Below are 19,499 nucleotides of genomic sequence, written 5' to 3'. Positions count from 1 at the left end.
TAAAGCAGCAGTTGGAAAATAATTTCATGTTCCTACACCTGGGCAAACCCCCGACAATCACAAGTAATTCTCTTTGCTAAGAGCCAGGATCTTGCAACAGCTTGTAATTAGTGCTGTTTAGCATTTAATTTGCCTTTAGTTAGGTAACAAGCATTTATTGATTACCTGATAGGAATGGGGCACTGTGCTAAGCACAGCGTGGTGACAAAGTGACAAATGAGCACCGTCTCTACTTACATCTACTTGGGGCTGAGAATATAGATCTTGGAAAGGAAGCCTGAAAAGTTACAAAATGTTTTCTTAACAAATGTAAGCCAATATACTATTCCAGGGGATTAACACTCCTTCAGAATTGAAGGTTCTAACACCTGGCACGCTCTATTCTGGGGAGAAAGGTGCTGGTTGCCACATCCTGTCTCAAGGTGGGAGTGGGACACAGCAGTCACCCATTCTCCAGGCTGAGGACGCTTCTGGCCTTCTCTGGAGGCCTCACGTGTGGCAGAGACTCCAGGGTAGAGGCAGCCCCCAGCCACTGAAGGTCTGGCTGCTATAATTGTCAGCCCTCCTAACATCTCTGGTAAGCAGGGAAGCCCCAATACCTATAGGACGGCAGCATTGGTGAGCTAAGACTGAGTCATAACAGCCTCCTAAAGGTTGAGATTTAAGGCCAACTCAGAGTAGGTGGTAGACACGAATCGGCAGCCCTTAGAGGTAGCAGGGAAGGTTTTCCAAGAGGGCAAAGTAGTCCATCGGGGGTGGGGAAGAGAGCCTCGAGAGTGTAGGTCAGGGCGTCGGAGTGAGCGGCAGTGCCAGGCCAGAGAGGGCCTGCATGGCAAGCAACAAATGATGTGCTTGCAGTCAGAGATTGTTGGATGACCACGTGTAGCTGAACTCGGCAGTCAGTGGGCACAGTCCTGCCATCAATGCTTCACTGGCCACTGCTGACTTCACCACCTCTTATGAGCTAACTCCTTCATGCCAAGGAAGAGCCATGGCCTAGCCTGAAGGAGCAGATGGTCACTGCGTCTGGGGTATGTTATGAGAGGCAGCATAGTGGCTCCGACCCCCTGGCAGTGCTCAAGGAGCAGGAGGGGGTCATCGGGGTTCTTGAATTAGGACCATCCCTGTGCGGAGCTCAGAGCCCAAATCAGCATCAACCACGTTATGTTGAGGAATGGCAATACAGGCAGAGGGAACAGCCTCAGTGTGGACCCAGAGGTCCAAACAGCCAGTGGTTCTTGAGCAGAGTGAGACGAGTTCCAAGCCACCAACGTATTTGAGATTTTTTTCTGGAAATCACATGTACCATGGAGTATAAAGGAGAGAACTGAGAGACAGGAGCACTAGGGAGAAAACAAGATCTTAACCAATCCACTTCAAAGTTTTTTGGGGATGCATAAATCGGAGGAGAGAGAGTCTTGTTGGCTCTGTTGAGAGTCTTTCCTTCTGCAGAGATGGCCTTGCTTGGGTATTTTAGGACTTCTGTTCCCAGCTGGTGCTCAATACCATGGAGATATGCAAAGATTACAACTTTCAGGAGAATAAAATGCATTTTCTGGTTGGTTTTTACATTTTAAACACATTTAGCATTCTCTGCTGTTTGAAGAATGCTTTTAATAGAGCACAGATTCCTTCCGTCAATGGTGAGGGGCAGATTTAGGGACTGTGGCTCAGACATCCGGTGCCAACTAGCTCACAGGGATCCAAGTGTGAGAATCAAGTTGTCATCTGATGTGTAGATTTGGCAAAGGCTCAGCAAGCCTTGGAGATGGTGGTTGTAGGCTCAAGCTGTGTGGCAGGTGTGTCTGTGACTGATTCTCTGCCCTTGCTAGCAGAGTCCATCACTGGCTTCAAGTTCACCGGTCTCCCCAATTCGTCAGCCCCACCTGGGTGGAGTCAATGGACAGTTGGACCACATAAGAGTCACAGAATGTTTGTGCTGGGTGGAATGTCAAGACTCTTGGGCTGAGACATCCCCCTTAGGGGAGGATGAAATGGGGCTTCACTCATGGTCCCACAGATACTGGCAGAACCAGAATCAGAGCTGGGGTGCCCGACTCATTTGAGTGTATCTTATTTCTTTCTACCTGGCATGCCTCCTGCTGGCCTCTGCCCCCATCTACTCCCACCTGTCTCCAGCCCCAGCCCGTGGCCTGGTTCTGACATGAAGCAGTCCGCCTGCTGTCCTTGGTGGCACCTCTCTTTGCTTTGGATCTCCCCAGTGCTGGCTCTCTGCACCACTCCGCTTGCCATTTGTCGAGAAGCTGTGCACATACGCTGGGCAGTGCTCTGCTGCAGATACCAGGAGAGCCCACTGAGCCGAAGGATGGAGACCTGAACGAGCACAAGAAATCTTAGAGACTGTTTACTACAAAACATCTATCTGGGAAGGATGGAGACTCAGGCTGAGAGAAGGCAGCTCGTTTGCCCGGGTCACACTGCCAACCAAGACAGAACAAGGACTCCAGAGCCCAGGTCCTCAGATCCCCCACCTGGGCTCTCTCCGTAGGTATTTGGGTGATAAATGAGAGCAGAGTCCCCAGGGAACAGAGCAGTGGGGTGCTCAATTTGAAGGGGAGAGTTACTGTAATCTTCTGTGTCTCCAGGACCCACACTGGGACAATACAGTGTAGATGCTCAATAAACACCCAGAAAGGAGATGAAGGAAGAGGGGGAGGCGTGCCCAGCGAAGGGTCTAAGCCGTTCTTACAGGTCCTGTGTTTCTGGGCTTTGAGACAGAGGGAGAAAGACGGGGATAGGATGGGCACCAGAAACTGTCCCTCCCACAGTTACACCTACATCTGAGAAGCCAGTGATTTGTCAGGAAGGATGTTCCGGGGAGGGCACCTCAGATGACCAGAGCACGGCCCGGTTAACAGCAAAGAAAGAAGCATGTAGTGGGGGGGCAGAGGCCCAGAGTGGTGTCTCGGGGTGGGCAGACAGGAGAGCAGCCCGGCTCTCATCTCGGAAGACACAAGCTCCAAGGACACGCAGCAGAGAAGGTGCAGGGCAGACAGTTTTCAGAAAAAGCAAAATCCACCCTAGCAATGAAAGATGCCACTTCCTCAGCAATTATTAAGTGCTGATTATATGCCAAACTTCAACCTAGGGAAAGGCCTGGCACGGCCCTGCCTTTGGGCATCACTGTCTACAGGGGGAGACAACGGCAGCGCAGTGAGGTGGGGGAGGACCAAGGTGGGGGGAGCGGAGCAGAGGGGCCGCTCCCCAGGTGAAGGCAGGGCTGCCGTCCCGGCGAGGGAGGCCGGAGCAGAGGCCCAGGCTGGGGCAGGGGCCGGAGGACGTGGCTGAGGGCACCCCAGCAACAGAATGGCCATCGCAGGAGGGGGCGAGCTTGTCAGGGACAGGGTGACCAGCCATCAGGGACGTCAGAGGGCACTCCTCGGTGGGCAAGGCCAAGCCATCCGACCAACGTGCCACCGCAGTCTGAAAGTGCTCATTCTATAAGGAAGTGTGGGCAAGGATGTTGCATGGGTGGGGGCAAACCCTACAGGACAGTGACACTCACGGTGCTTGCCCAAGGACCCGAGGACTCCCTCCACCTGTTTCGAGCAGCAGTCACCCGCTCGGAAAAGTGGGAACCTGTCGCACACCTGGACCTGCCAGGCTGGGGACTGCACGCGTGGCCTGTACGCGTGGAGCTGAGGCCCCACAGTGGCGGCAGGGCCGTCCCAGTGGTGGCCTGATGAGGCTCCTGGCGGATGGGCCGCGGCCACGGGGGGCATCTGCCCAGTGGAGCCAGCCCCTTACGTGGCTGCTATTTCTGCTCAGAAGCCACCTCGCTCCTTGTGAAGAAGACCCTTCTGTGAGGGGGACGTGGACGGAGATGGTCTCCCGTGTAAATCGTGACACCGGATCAAACCAGCTCGGTGGGGGATCCCTGGAGGGCTCAGTGGTTTAGCGCCTGCCTTTGGTCCAGGGTGTGACTCCTGAGTCCCAGGATCGAGTCCCACGTCAGGATCCCTGCCTGCAGCCTGCTTCTCCCTCTGCCTGTGTCTCTGCCTCTCTCTCTGGGTCTCTCATGACTAAATAAATAAAATCTTTAAAAAATCCCAAAAAACCAGCTCGGTGGCTGACCCGCTGGGGTGGGAGGGCTGCTGCGTCTGCTCGGAGGCCTACCTGCTCCTCTCAGGGGAAGCACCTGGACGGGAGGAGGGACACCCATGTCGTACCCCGGGTGGCACAGGGTCAGAGTTAGGAGGACCCTGGGACAGCCCCGCCTGCCGAGGCCTGACACCGCTGTGCGGGAGCAGGACCCTGGGCTGGGCCCTGCGATGCTTCCTGCGTCCCGCTGGTCTGTGAAGCCAAAAGGCTGGGCACCCAGCCAGCACCTGCCACTCGGGACCGCCGTGGCGGCTGATCTGGCCAGACCGCTCACCCTCATGGCTCTACTCAGATCCCACCTGCCCTCACCAGCCACTCCGCCCTGTCACTCGTCCTCCCCACCGGCTCGGCTGGCGAGCTTCACGCACCCGTGCCTCAGATTACGTCCCCCTGGCCTTGGCTCCAGAGTGTGCAAGGCAGGAACCGCAGATAGTGCTGAGCCTGGTACACGCTGCTCACGAAGCTCAGACCACCTGTCGGGCCAGGGGGACCCCCGGGGGAGATCTAACACAGCACCGCCCCCCTTTCTGTGGCCTGAGTGAACCCCACAGCCAGGACCAAGGCCCTCAAGCCGTCCAGTCCGGGGAGCCTGTAAAAATGCAAACCAGACAAGTATTCCTCTGGTCAAACCCTCCCGGGGCTTCCGAGTTCCTACTACTGGACCCCAACTGCCACGACCGGAAGCCCCTCGGAGAGCTGGCTCCTGGCTGCGCTCCCACCGGAGCTCCTGCTGCCTCAGCCTGCCCTCCCGCCCTCCCGGGCTCCCAGCCTGGCCCTGTCGCTGCCCCCCGCTCCCCGCTGTCACGGATCCCTCCGGTCCTTGAGCTGGAACACATACAGGGGTTGTGATGGGGACTTCGACTCCCGCCGAGTGGGAGCCGGTGGGGCTGGGCCCTCTTGTGCTCCCTGCTGGACCCCAGTGCCCACAGCAGCGCCGGGGCCTCGGAGGCTCTCGTGCTTCCTGAATAAATGAGTGGGTGACAGGAGTGATGCAGCAAGTGCGCGGGGCCGGGAGACACCGGCCGCCCCTGGACTCGCGGCTGACTTGCAAACGGCCCGGGAGCAGAGCCTCTGGGGCAGCAGACTGGACGCTCCACGGACTGACCCGGGCCCAGGGCTCAAGGGTAACTTCAGAGCCCAACTTCAGCTCTGGGGGTTCCCCCCAAGACCTAAGGGAACTGGCCTGTTCGAAAATAACACAACAGGAAGCCCGAGCTTTGTCAGGTAAGACGACATCCTGGATGCTCCTGCCACTGGCAATCAGGAAGGCGCGCTTTGGAAGTCAAAGTGGGCAAGTGCAATCGGCCGGGCCCGTCTCCAGATCCGGAACATGGGACCCTCCCGGGCAGGCCCTGCACCCCATCTCCTTTTCTCCACCCCCTCTTCAGCTTCTAAGAAAGATCAACAGTGAACGGACAAACAGTGAGGGAGATTCACCGCTTGGCACGTCTGGATTGGAGGGAAACAGCCAAGCCAACGCGGGTCTGCGACCCCTGCGGTCGGCCCCAGGGACCTGGCGTCCAGGGTGCCCACATCGAGTTGCCCCGAAATACAGCCCCTCTCACCCATCAGCAGACGCTCAACACAAGGCATGGGACGTGTCTTTATTAAAGATGCAAGCAAGCACAGACGTATCATGTGTGGTGCTCAGTAATATCCATACAGTACTAAAAATAGAAAAATAGAAAAGAAATTTCACAGAAAGCAGCCTCCCTGACAGATACACAGAAAAGGTGCTGCCAAGCCCACCATGCGATGCTGCATGCCACCTGCCCTGTTCAAGCTGCTCCTTTACAAATAAAACACGGGCGCGTTTCCGCACCTTTTCCAAGACAGCAACGCAGCACGGAGACCCTCACACAGCGGCGACCCTCCCGCCACGTAAAGATCCAGGACAACACCAGTCCCACCAGCGCGGCGACACGCATCTGAACTAGCTGCCGGCCCTGCTGCTACCTGGCCGGGTCTCGATGCTTCTCCAGCCAAATGGGGGCCACACAGTGGAGCAAGGTTAAGACACCCCCTCTGCTCCCTCAGGTACACCGAGGTACAAAGGTAAGATGGCCAACCAGTCCGAGCGAAAGAGGGCGTCACACCCGCCAAATGGTTCTCCCGTGGCCAAGAGCCGCAGGTACAGACGGAAACACCGAATGGTGATCAAGTCTCAGGAACTTACTGTCAAGCATCTGCTTGCCTGCAGAAATGGGTTTCTGCCTCAGGGAAGAAGAGCTCGAGCGGAATGAGAACTCAGATTCCGCACAGGCTCAGGGGCAGCTTCTTCGGTCACTGCATTAGAGCCCGTGTGCTGGCCTCACCGGACAGGTTCCCTCAGGGAATGTTCCACAGGTTCCTCGGGACTGGGCCTTTGAGGCCGCCCGCTGGGAGTCGCCAGAGGGGTGTCCTTTCTGCAAATGCCTAGCGGGCAGTCTCTGCTTTGTTCAGGAAGGTTACAAAGAACTGAACTCATCAAAAGGAACCAGCGCCCCCCACCCTACTCATCCTGTGTCCTCACCCACATCCCGGGCCACGTGAGAACAGAAGGTCTGTGCCTTGCAGAACAAAACTACAAAAATAAAAGAGTCAGCCCTGAGATCTCTCTACCATTCGGGTGTGGCTCGCTCCTGAGTCCCCTCGGAAATGAACTTTTATTTGGTTTACTGACATTTATTTAGATTTCCAGTGAAAAGCTCTATAAAATACAATAAATAATGTGGGGTTGTAAAAGGTAGACATTCTAGCTGCATATGTTACAGACTTTATACTGATGATACGGGCCATCAGAACTGCGCTCTTTACCACGTTTGTAATCAGACATGTAGAGACTTCCAATCCCCAAGGCAAGACAGCTGCTGTGGGTCGGAAGCAGGGCCCCTCTCCCTCCGGCGTCTCGGCTGCTTCCCTCCCTCCCCCAGGCCTCACTGCTTCCGGAGTTCGTCCAGCAGGGAACAAATGAGTGCATACGGGACTTTTAGCTAGTAGAGTGTCTGGGTATTGTGAGCATGCAAGTTTGCTGTTGCTGTTATTATAAATAAAAGTCAAACGTGAGGTCACACTTTCCCATCTTCTGTTTATACACCAAGTCAAACTTCTCGTTCATGGAGACGGTGAAGATGTCCTTCCACAGCCCGACTCTTCCTGGAACACAAACGAGAGCAGAATTTGCTGAATTCACTTGCTGTCGGGCCAGACACTGAACCAAAGGAAGCCTTGGAAGTGGTTCTAGAAGGTTCCAGATCTATCCCCAGATCCCTCTGACCTTGGCCTATGGACAGGACAGGCCACCTGAACCATGGACGAGCTGAGCTCGTTTCCCTAAGTCTGGTTGTTGAGGTGTCCCTTCCCTGCCGTGTGAGCCCAGCAGCACAAGTATGCAGAGCTGAGGCTCCCGAGCGAGGAGGGCCTCTGCTCTGTTCCCTGGTGTGTCGCTGGCACCCAGGCATGCGGAGGGTGATTCATGACACCCCAGAGGATGGACCCTGTCTGTAGAATGGATCTACAGCTCTGGGCATCATGTGCACTGGGGTCCTCCCTGATATCATTACTCACTCACGACTCAACAGCTCCACCAAGGCGGCATTTGGTTCTGGAGAATTTGAAAAGGAAAAACAACAACAAAAAATCATCCAAAAAGGCAGAAACCTTTTATGGTGAGTAGGATGCCTTCTGACCGGGTCAAGGGTGAAGATTTTGAGAAGCATGCCCATGCAGCCTTAGGGAGGAATTTAAAGGGAGCAGAAGAGTCACATTGTAAACCGGCTTTTGGCAACTAGATGCCAGAGGTGCTCTTGGCTGACTCAACCCCCATGTCAGTGAGTCCGGGCCGAGGCCCAGCTGCAATGCGCAGCTTCAGCTCAGGGGGGCTCGCCCAAAACAGACACCTCTCCGGGCTGACATGCAGGAGCCTGGGGCCTGCGGACTAATGAGGGGGCACGGGCTACCTGTTCACTTAGGAAGGCTTAGCAGGGAAAGTCAGCTAAGGATGCCCGAGGCCACCAGACCCACTTTTCTTGTAACTACAAAGCCTTCAGATGGTCTGGTCAGACACGAGTGGCGCCCAGGAGGATGTCAGGAGCGGGGGTTCCGAGCCCCCAGCTCCAGGAGCAGTGAAGACCATCCCCCGAGCGTCGCCACTGGGCTTTTAACAGCCTCAGGGGACTGAAATGGTCGATTCGGATTCCTTCCCAGTCAGCATCTCTGAGGTCAGAGCCCAGGCTGTCTGCAGCAAATATCCTTCATTAGGTCCCTTATTAACAGAAGTTCTTGTCCCGGCAAGACCTCAAGTATGAAACTGCAACCCCGCAAACGCTGAGCCACCAGATCTAATGTGCCAACAGCTTCCTCTCTGGTAATGAAAAACTATGTCGGTGTCAGAGAGGGAAAAAAAAATATCCAAGAAGAGAAATTGTTCTTGCTACCCTCTAATGAGACCTCAGGGACAAAATGAGAAGCTTCTAGACCAACCACACTATAAATATATTTTTCCCTGATTATTTTTCTCAGCTGAGAGCTCATCAAAGGAGTCACCCACCTGGTTTAGGGTTTGGAATCAAGACAGTGCAATTTATGCTGTGATATGAATCAAATCTAAGCAATGCAGCTGGCTACTCCAGCCCTGCGTTCTCACCAACGCAAGGAGGTCTTCTGAGCAAAGAGGCAATGTGCTAAAAGAAAACAAAATCAAAGAACTGAAATAAAGCAAAACCAAGGTAAACAATGATAAAGCAAACACATCAGAAGGAGCATATGGGCACGCAGTATGTTCTCGACACTTCTTTACCACGCAAATGAACCAAAAGGGGTATTTTGGAGAGAAGGTCACATCCAAGGATAACAAAACACAGCAAAAGCAAAACTAAAAAATAGCAAATAAATTTTAAATAATAAATATTTGTGAAGATGCAGCCAGGAAATCACTGGTGAGGTGCCGTGGTCTCATTGGATTGCTCGCCCCCTGACCTTCGGAACCGCCCCATCAGCCAGATAGCCGCCCCCACCAGCCCCTTGGTAGAGAAGAGCACTTTCTAGAGAGGAGCTGGAGAAGCTCCCGAGGCCCCCCACCCCGGGACACGGGGCCCGGCCCCGCCCACCAGTTCAGGCTGCGGGCTCCAGCGGCACCTCCGGCCCGGTGCCTCGAACACTCTGCTGCCTGAGGAAGCTCTGAATCCACACAGCTGGGAGCCAACGGCAGGTCCACAACACCGAGTGTCACAGAGAACCCGTACTTGCCAAGAGGGCGTTTATGTGGCCACGGCCACCACCTAGGGGTCGGGCTATTCTAAGGCCTGATGCTCCACAGTCAAGACGTTTTGAGTGTCCCAAGCCTTGAAGGACGGACAGCACTCCAGGCAGATCCGCAGGGGCTCCTGCCTGGCCTACGTCCCTGCCTCAAAGGGCCTCATGCGCAGGAGAAGCGAGGGCCGGCCTCCTTGGGAGCAGCCCTGGGGCAGCCCTGCGACAGGCCACCCCGGCGCTGGACCCACCGTGCGAGCACAGGGGAGCGGCAGCGCCGGGCGTGGGGCCACGAAGCTCCCCAGCCCCAGCCCCAGGCTGTGCCCCGAGGGGCTGTCTGGGAGGGGGCCTGCTTGAAACAACTTGCCAACGAAATCCCAGCTGTCACCCCGTGTGCCCCACGAGGCCACTTGCACAGCCGCAGGTGCAGTCCTGGCCACGGGGCCTCCACACGGCTCTTGGAGGACCTTCCTGCCCTCACGGAGCAGAGAGCCCTGGGGAAACTGGGCCCAGGGCAGGGAATGCTGCTGTGGGGGCCCCAGGCAGCAGTAGGGGAGGGGGGCAGGGCGCGTACCCCGGCCCACTGGCAGGGCCTCGGCGTTGCAGCACTGGTCCACTAGCTGGTGGCAGTGCTCGCTCAGGGCCTCCAGCTGCGCCTTGTCACAGGACACCCCCAGGAATCTGGCCAGCTGCTCCACCATCGTCACCAGGTCCTGGAACACAAGAGCAGAGAGAGGAGCCTGTCAGAGGAGGCGCCTCTGCCGACCCGAGACTCTCGGCTGGTCTCTCGCCAGGTACTCTGCACACACTTCCTTACTGGGTCCTGGAGACGAGCCTGATAGTGGTCTTGTCTGGAAATAAACTCAGGTTAAAAAATTGCCCCCAGGCACTCAGCTCTCAAATGGCAGGGCTGGAATTCAGACCCCAGGCCTCTGGGGGACTTGCAGCAGATGTGAGGTCTTGAGAGCACTGTGGTCATTTTAAAACAGCCGTAAGACGTAAAAATTCACTTACGAACTGTGCCAGGACCCAGACCGGCTCACTCTCTCCTTCCTCTTCCTTCCATGCAGTCAGCTGGAAAAGCAAGGAGGCCCCTGGGACCCCACACAGGCCCCAGGGCCAGCCTACCTCAGCCGGCAGGAGGAGCTGACTTGCTGGGAGGATTCAGTTACGCTGGACTCGACGGACATAAAGCCATGTCTGGACCCTGACACCCCACCCTTCAGGATAGTGGGAGCATAAGGGACACAGCCTGAGTCTCAGGAGGGGCACACACCTGCTCACCACACACAGCCCTTCCCCAATGCTGCTCTTTTCCCTGGGAACTACCAAGGCGCCTCATATTCTCAATCTGTGCGTGGCTAAATGTTGTGCCCAGAACCCTGACCTGCCACCAGGCAGTCCCCCAATTCTGGCAACATCCAGGTTCCACTCAGGGAAACACTGGAGGCTGTTGCCTCCTTGGTGGTTTATAAAGCAGCTAGCAGAGTAAAGCCCCTGAGAAGTCCTATGATAAAGTCCTATGATAAAGAAACCCATTTAATTTCTTTGCTGTGGTAATTTGCAAACCTTAAAAAAAAAAAAGTTCTGGGAGAGCTGAAGGTTCTGGGGATTGAGTGTCGGCTTCTCTCTGGATTCCCTCGGTAATTACCACTGGGCTCTGCGCCCCGCTTTTGCAGCTGTCCCCGCTCAGGGGCTCCCACCGGGCAGAGGCAGAGGCGTAGGTGCTCGGCTCTAATCCCTGGGCACATGGTTGGCCAGGATCAGAAGTGCCAGAAATGTTAAGATAAAAAGGAAGAGAAAGAGTTCCTCTCGCTTGCCCTGTCACCCAGTATCTGTAATTGAAAGTAAAAAAGCAGCAGCAGAGATCGAAGACACCGGCCCTCAGAGAGGACGGCACAGGAGAGGGACCCAGACTGCTAGAGCAGCCAACGGAACCCTAATGGGGACAACACACCACTGGTGTAACATCCACCCGGGGAGGAAGGCACATTCACCAGCGTGTGCCCAGTGTAGCTCCGGGCAGCTTGCAGGACCTCTCGAGCTTCACAGCTCCAGCCCCAGCACAGCCACCTGGTCACAGTCAAGACTCACCTGTGGCTGGCAAAAATACCTCACGGGGGACCGCAGGCTTTGTGGGGTGACACACCGGGGCAGTCCACAGCACAGGGTGAGATGTAGGAGCTCCTGGGGGAATGTACCGCCGGGGGTGGGGGGGGCAGGGAGACAGCAAGAGCGCAGGTGCTAAGTACTATCATCTAGCCCCAAGGTGAGAACGTGCCAAGCCTGTTCACACTCCTGGAGACCAGTGATGTTCACTTGGGCGCTATTTTTTTGGAATAAAATGTAAACAATGTGAATTCCTAAAAATGGGACGTACAGTCACTTCATCTCTATTAAACACATCCAGGCCCTTACCGAGGTTTCTGGAAAAAGAGTCAACAATTAGAAATGATGACCTTGACCACAAGAAATGCCATTTGGTCCCTTTGGCATTGGAAGCAATGGTCCAGGCGGAGACAGGTGCAGGTGGGGCTGGCGGTCTGGATTTCAATCAAAAGCAGCTGGTCTAAATTTTTCCCTGAGGGGCCTAGTAAGGCAGAGAGTGAACACTCACCTTTAACCGCCTGGCCTGAACCCAGAGGAGGCAGGCACAAACCTGTGTTTTAGCTACGGAGCCTACATAAAGGTGGCATCCCACTCCGGCGTGCTTTAGTAACTACAACAGCCAATTCTCCTGCAGCTCTGGGAAGAAGCTGGTCTCCGGGCCCCTGGTCCCTGCAGCTGTCTGCAGCTGCACAAGCTTCTTCCACACCAGGCCTGCAGCCCGGGAGTGCACAAGGCATAATGTAAGCAGCGGAGCCGCACGCCCAGCCTCAGCACACCCACCCCGGGTAGGCACCCAGGGAAAAAGCAAGCTTACGTCCACCAAGATGTGAGAATGTTCACAGCAATCCACTCATAACCACTCCAAACAGCAACACTGAGGGACTGATACGCAGTGGCGATTCCTGCTGCAATGGAACAAATACCACGGGGACAGGAGAACCACCCTGCCACACAAAGCACACGAACCTCAAGACGCTACACTGAGCAAAAGCAGCCAGATGTCAGCGCGCACACCCAGGTGCCCATTCCTGGGAGGTTCAAAAACAAGCGCAACTAATCTGAACCAGCAGAGGTCAGAAGAGTGGTCGCCTCTGGGAAGCAGAGGTGTTAACCAGAAAAGGCCAGAATGTTCTGGATCTCGATCTGGATGACGATCTGGATGACAGGCAGATGTGTGCTTCTAAGAAGTCTAGCAAGTCTTGCGGTCTGTACACCTGACCTCAAGTGTGCGCTGCAGCTCCCTGACGGGTGGGAAGAACAGGGACAGATGCTTGCTGAGGGCCCACCAACTGCCAGGCCCGCCCGCGTCAGGCCCTGTTTCAAGATGATGCCTCCCGATCCTCCGTCTCATCTCCCGGCTTACAGGGCCCACACGGGTCCCAAGGTGAGATGTCCACTTCCAACACCAGGTCAGCCCCTGCACACTGCCGGGGTCTGGGAGCCCCATGGTGGCCTTGCTCACATGCCTGTCAGTCAGGCAGGGCTGGCGGCTGGGCCACCTATTCTCCTCCCCATGGCGTCCCTGTGTGTTCGGCAAGGGCCAGCCCCAGCACGCGGGCCCCCCAGCCCCTGCTTGCAGCGTACCTATCCAGGTCTCCAAACTCCCGTGGCCCGGCCCGGCGTCCGTGTGGGAGGCTGCATGACACAGGCAGCACAGGCAGGACTCACGGGGGGTCCCAAACCACTCGTCCCCTTTCTGAGCTTGGGTCATGTGGTCTGCTGCTCACGGAACCCCTGCTTGGCCTTACAGTCCCCGCACACTTAGCAAGGCCTAAAGTGAGCTCTCCGTCTTCACGCAGAGCCTGCTCTTCCTTCCGTGTTTCCCAGCGGATCTCCAGTATGATCGAGTCCAAATTCCACCCCAGGCCCTGCTGACCTTGCCCAGCGTCACCGGGTCCCCACTCCTACCACCAGGAACCACGGGGACTCTCCCGGACCCAACAGGTAGATGAACGCCTTCACCTGGGCCACCGCCTCGGTCAGGACGCCAGGCTGCTCAGCCTGGTGCCGTCCTCCCTGCCCGCTCACCACCACCAACTGCAGGGAGCGGTCAGGGCCCCGGCAAGGAGCCGGACTAGGCCCTGCTCCCCCACCACCGGTCCCACAGCTCCCCGGGCCCCTGGCTTCCTAATAGGGAGAAAGGGCTCCTAAGGTGAAGCCATCCATTCGACCTGCAGACACTCCCTGAGAATCTGTTCTGCGTCAGGCTCGGACTTAAAAGCATAAATAGGCCCCCAGACTCCCAGCCCCTGTGGAGCTTATTCTGGTGGAGGGGACAGTGAGCAAAACACAGACACAAAGGATAAAATATGGGACGGGATGGTAGATGCTGAGGAGAAAAATGATGTGGAAAAGAGAAGTGCTGGGAGCAGAGGGGCCGATTTCAAGTGGGGACCAGGGGAAGGGTCACTGACAGGAGCCAAGACCCGGATGAAGTGAGGAAGTGACCCGTGCGGACACCGGAGGGGAGGAACATTCCAGGCAAGGCCACGTATAGGTCCTAAAACAGAAGGCCACGCACCAGCTGAAGGAATGGCAAGCAGGCCAGCGTGGAGCCGGACGCCTGGGCACTGGGCCACCAAGTGGGCCCTGACCTGCACCCAGAGCAACGTGCAGCCAGAAGGGGTGCGATCTGACCGGCGTGGGCACCAGCGGAGCAGCCGAGGCACAGTGCACAGGCCTCAGGGGACGCAGGGAGAACACCCAGGAGTCCACGCGAGCGATGATCCAGGCCTGAAGCGATGCTGACCCGGACCATGGAGACTGCAGGACACATGGTCAGATGAGGGAGTATTTTGAAGACAGAAGCTGCAGGATTGGGAAGATGGACACAGGGTGTGAGAGGAAGTCAGAAGTCGAGGATGATTCTTGATTTTCGCCTGAGTGACACAGACAGGCTTGGCTGCCATGACCTCACATGGAGGAGCTATGGAGGATGTGAGGGGAAACCTCTAGCTTGGTTTAGACACGCCGAGTTCACAGCCTCCCCCAGAGGCTCATGGGGAAAGGTGCAGGGGGTGCCAGTGGAGGGCGAGTCTGGGGAGGGGCCACATCTGGCCTGGGGTCACCAGGAAAGGGCGAGGATGGGACAAGAGCCATGGCCTGAGGGCTGGGCTGCTACCATGGAGCACCCACGAGACAGCAGCCGGGGACGCAGGACCGTGTGGTGTCCCGAGTGCAGGAGGAGGCCAGGTGGGATGACGTGAACACTGCCCGCCAGACTGAGCAACATGGAGCGGCCCTGGCGCTGCACCTTGGGGGGAATGGGGCGAAACCGGCCAGAGTAGGCTCAGGAGGGGACAACTCCGCAGGGACTGACAGCAAAGTGGAGCAGAGGCCCCAGAGACGGAAGGCACACGGGGAAGGCTTGTCTTTTGTCTGTCGTAAAAAAGGGGAAACCTGACAATGTCCCTCCAGAGATGCTCCAGCCCCAGCAGAGAGGGTAAAAGGCTCCTAGAACTAAGTGAACCAACACACGCACAAAGAACTTCAGACAGGACTCAGCACACAGTACCTACGGCCCTCAAAAGTGCTAAGGGCAGTGACGCTGTGGCGTGTGGCCTGTGTGGCCGGTGGGCCCCTTCACATGGTGAGGTCTCCAGGGCTCAAGCAACGTCCTGCCTTCAACTGCTCCAACAGCACGGCCGAGCCTGGAACGTTCAGGCGACAGCCACCTCATGCCATTCCCTCCCCCAAGCCCCACACCACGCACTGACGAACATGCCCTGTGTGAACAGCCTGATGCTGCTGCTGTAAGGCCAACAGGCTGAGAAGAGAAAATCGGACCCTGCCACCTCAGCCCTTAGCCTTGGCGCCTGGAGCAGGGTCCCTCCTGGGCCAGCACAGCCCGAAGGCCACAGCACCAGCCCGGGAGCACTGTGGGCACACCTGGAACTTCAGACTCCTTTCTCTGGAAGCCGGGGGATCTGGGAGAGGCTGTGCCGCACAGGCTCCTGCATTGGAGCTCAGAGCCGGGGCGCTGGCCCGCACCCCTGCCCCCTGAAGCACTCACCCGGTGCATGTCTTCATACTTGAGGAAAAGCACATTCGAGTCCATGCGGTGCTCCCAGAACTCCTGCACGTGCTCAAACCAGGAGCCATAGCCTACTGTGGAGACAAGGGGACAGGTGAGTCACAGCCTGGGGGGAATAAACATGCATAAGTGGGGTGGCCTGGCCCCTGCCTTCTGGAAGGCTCCCCTCTTATGGCCCAGGAGCTGTGGTTCAGGAAGAGAGAAACAAGCTCTCGGCTCCAGGGGCATCCCACAGAGGAGCCCCTCCTCAAGTCCCACGTCCCTTAGGCTTCGTGTGCAAGTCTCTCCTGCCACGAGTTCCCAGCCTCCCTCCTGCCCCCACCTCCTGGACGCCTTGAAGACCTGGCCACTGGGCAAAGGCCTCTGCTCACGTGGGGGATGGATGCTACTGGCACCCAAAAGTTTCTGTTTGATATGTGGTCACTGGGAAGAGCTCGACGCCTAGTGGAACTGAGACATAGGGCCAGTTGCTGCTGCCAGCGAAGGTGTGGGAGGCGCTGAGACTGGAGCATGAGGCCCTGCCAGGCAAGAGGCCTCAACGCTGAATAGAAGAAATGAAGACAGGCAGCAGGCTCCGTCCTGACGCACGAGGCTCACACCCCTCACCACAGCCCCTGCACTCCCTACGCTCCTCAGGGCTTTGGTTTGGGGTGAGGGTCACAGGGGCAGGTGGGGGATGTGCCAATCCGCATAGCCAGGCCGCTTCAAAACGTTCTTTATAAGAACTAAAGATTCTCACCCAGCTACTCACACAGAGATGAGACTTCCAAGGGGGCTTCTGCATTAAACAGAGGAAGGCCTCTGCCAGAGAATGTCTGGCCCCACCGGCCACCAGCAAGCAGCCCAGCTGCATACCAGGTGCCAGCCAGGAGTGGTGGCCCTGCTGCCCTCACCCCTGCTCACCTGGGTGCCTGTCCACCTCACAAACATTGGGCCCATGGATCCCCCTTCACAGTCGGGCTCGAGAAGTTCCTGGCCCAGGGGGAATCTCCAAGGACACAGGTGGTGAGGATATGGAGTGACCACTGCTGGGAGGGGGGCACAGAGGGCCACCCCACGTGAAAACAAACCCTGAAGCGTGCACAACAATTGCAGATGGGCTTGACGGTGTAAGGAACACGGGGCCATCAAGGTGGCTGGGAGCACAGTGCCCAGGTCAGACGGACAGAGGGAGCACAGCAGAACGGCAAAGGACACAGCCTCTGCGTTCTGCACTGGCCGTGTGACCTGGACAGGCTGCTTCAGGTTCTGGAGCCTCGACCTCCTCAAGGGGAGTGACACAGAACCTGCCTCTCGGAGTGGCCGGGCGCGGCGAGAGCGCATGGGCCTGCGGAGGGAAGCGCGAGCTCCGTCCCCTCTGGCAGGACTCTGGTCCCCCTCTGGGTCCCAAGGGGTGGGGTGGCGGGGTGGCAGGGGACTGCTGCTGCCGCTGCCAGGGCCACACCTCAAGCAGAAAACGCAGCCTCCAAGAAGCTTGTAGACTTAAACACCTGACGGAGGCTGGGAAAACCCAAGACCACCACCGGCCGCCTGCCTGCGCCGCCTGCCGTCTCGCCAGCAGGTGGCAGCACCGCAGCAGCCTGGCCCCACAGCCCAAGGGAGGCGCCGAGGCTGCCCTAAAGGCGGGATCTCAGCAGAAAGGGCCCTGCAGCCCAACCAGACCCCAGCCTGCATTTTACGAGGAAGGAAGCAGGGGTTCTGGCACGGTCCGGGGACAGAGGCAGAAACGACAGAACAGAAGGGACAGGGATTCAGCCAAAAGGCCTGGTTTGGGACCCACCGAGGGGTAAATCCTGGCCTGCGAGGGCCTCGGTCTCCTCACTGAAGAGGTCTAGCTGCTGGGCCTGGGGTCCCCCTCACTCCAAACACCCTGGGGGGCCCTCCTTCCCACTGGAGGGAAGACAAGGCGGAGACCAGAGAAGGCGATGAGGACCCACTCACTGACAGGCTAATGGTCACGGGGGCCCCGAGAAGAGAACCGGCCTCCTGAGTCGGGGCCCAAGCTGGCACGCAGTCCAGGTGACCTGAGCCCTGGGACAGAGCAGGAGTCCAACAGCCATGAACACACAGGCTAAGAAAACCCCGTCGTTCCAAGGGGCTGCGTGAGAAAATTTGCAGAACAGGCAAGCAGAGCCCACAGGGGACACCATGGGGGCTGAGCAGGAGGGGTGACATGGGGACAGTGAGGGCTGAGGAGAGCGGTCACTGCACACGAGAACACAGGTGGTGGAGACAGGGAGGCATGGGGATGGTGGTCACTCACACAGGGTCGGTGATCACAAGGACAGCACGTGCCTGCGTCTCTCCAAGCTCTGGTTAGCAGGTGCAGAGAGGGGTACCGACCTTGCTGGCAGGGACACCGCCTTTCCCACTCAGGATGTGTCACCCTGGGAAGGCACCCCCTGCCGCTGCCCACCTGGGTCCCTCTGCTCCTGGAGCCCAGTGTGCTTACCCCAGCAGATGATCTGAGGGACCAGCGGCCCACCCTGCCTACAGGGCGAGTCTTCCATGCTCCTGGCCCCTGGGCATGCAGCCCCAGGCACCCCCCACCCCAGTGCACAGGTCACAACACCCCATCAGCGGGTCCTCCAAGCTCACTCTATGAGTAAGGATGGCCGTGCCACTGCTCCTACACCTCATTCTTCAAATTCTTCAGAACCACAGGAGAGAATGCGAGCCTCCAGGGCCCAAGCTGCAGTACGCTGGCAGCCAACACTGGGAGACCCGAGGGGACGTGGGGGAGCTAAGTGTGCATGTCAAGAGGCTTTGGTGGGATCACGGCAAGTGTGTGTGGCCTTGGACTTCAGTGTTGGGCTGGGACCTTTAAAACATGGAGAGGCCTGAGGATGACTTGTAACCACTCTGGCCTGAGCAGGAGGTAATCTAAGACCCACACTGGGAGGCAGTCTGAACTTGGTGGCCACCTGGTCTTCCTGGGGCGCCATCCCCATGCCACTCGCTGCTTCTCTAGAGGCAGGAGAACATGCTGAGACTTAAGAACATGGTTGTGGAAGCCGCAGTGACGGCTTCCTCCGAATGCCGGGCAGACCATGAAGGGCCTGAGCCAGACGGTAGGGAGGCCGGGCGAAGGGCAGGCTGGGCAGAAGGCCTTCCAGCTCGGGGGCGGTGGGGCAGGTGCTGTGGCCTCCTCCCCTGGGCCCTCCCCCAGCACCGCTGAAGCAGATTCGGGGTGGCTCTGGCACTGAGGGCCCCGGGACCCCAGTGCACTCGTGAGGGTCGGGCCTTCCATCCCGCTCGGCCGCCTGGAGCTCATCTGGGGCACTATATTCCAGGCTTCACCCCCCTGCACCTCACCCCAGGCTGGCCACACAATCTCACTGCAGAACCTCCAACTGGGACACAACCTGGACAGCGGGGCTGAACACTAAGACTTGAGTTACAAAATAAAACAGAAAGTGTATTTTCAGACATGGGTATGGAATCGTCTCAGTCCAGATTTAATCAAAGTGCTGATGTGGCCCATCTCCGGCCTTCCGGGTGCAAGCCCTCACTGAACTCCCACTTGTGGGTCCTGGAAGGGTGCCTGGAGAAGCCACGGATGGCAGCAGGGGAGCCACCTCGGGCAGGGGCTGCTGACCCCACCGCCAAGGCCGCTGTGCAGTGGGTGTGACCCGGTCTCTTCCTGCCCCGAGGAGGGGAGATGCAGAAGGGCCCTGGGAAGCTGCCTCCCAGCCCCACACCTGCTGCAGATCACTGCCTGGCCCCTCACCCAAAGCACACCTTGCCCATCATTCAGCCCGGGGCTGGGGGCCACGTCTCCGGGCCTCTGTCACCAAGAACAGAATTATCCAGGCCTCTGCTTTTGCTGTCTGAAATCCAGGCAGGAAGAGGAATGCTTCTGACTGGGGAACGTTTCAGGACCCCAATGATGCAGATGAGAGAGAAGGGCTTCCGACTTGGACGCCCGCTCTGCTGCACCCTGGCCACGACCCTTGACGGGCTTCCAGTCACCCCGCAGCCCTGCTCCTCCACCCAACAGCGGGAA

The 19,499-nt window shown here is 57.7% G+C and overlaps 1 protein-coding gene across 1 annotated transcript in view; it reads right to left on the bottom strand.

Moving 5' to 3' along the window:
* Window positions 1-5,725: 5,725 nt before the first annotated feature.
* The window catches only part of SULT4A1 (sulfotransferase family 4A member 1), a 34,191-nt gene continuing 20,417 nt past the window's right edge, over window positions 5,726-19,499 (bottom strand). The window contains exons 5-7 of the mRNA XM_055328648.1: window positions 15,473-15,567; window positions 9,926-10,064; window positions 5,726-7,257 (exon numbers count right to left, since the gene is read on the bottom strand). Coding sequence (XP_055184623.1) covers window positions 7,145-7,257; window positions 9,926-10,064; window positions 15,473-15,567 — 347 coding nt within the window. The 3' untranslated portion in view covers window positions 5,726-7,144. The remainder of the gene's footprint in view (window positions 7,258-9,925; window positions 10,065-15,472; window positions 15,568-19,499) is intronic.

The sequence above is a fragment of the Nyctereutes procyonoides genome, unplaced genomic scaffold (assembly GCF_905146905.1).
Source record: "Nyctereutes procyonoides isolate TBG_1078 unplaced genomic scaffold, NYPRO_anot_genome, whole genome shotgun sequence".
NCBI lineage: Eukaryota > Metazoa > Chordata > Mammalia > Carnivora > Canidae > Nyctereutes > Nyctereutes procyonoides.
The sequence above is the reverse complement of the archived record's forward strand: the minus strand, read 5'-3'. Positions and strand labels throughout refer to the sequence as shown.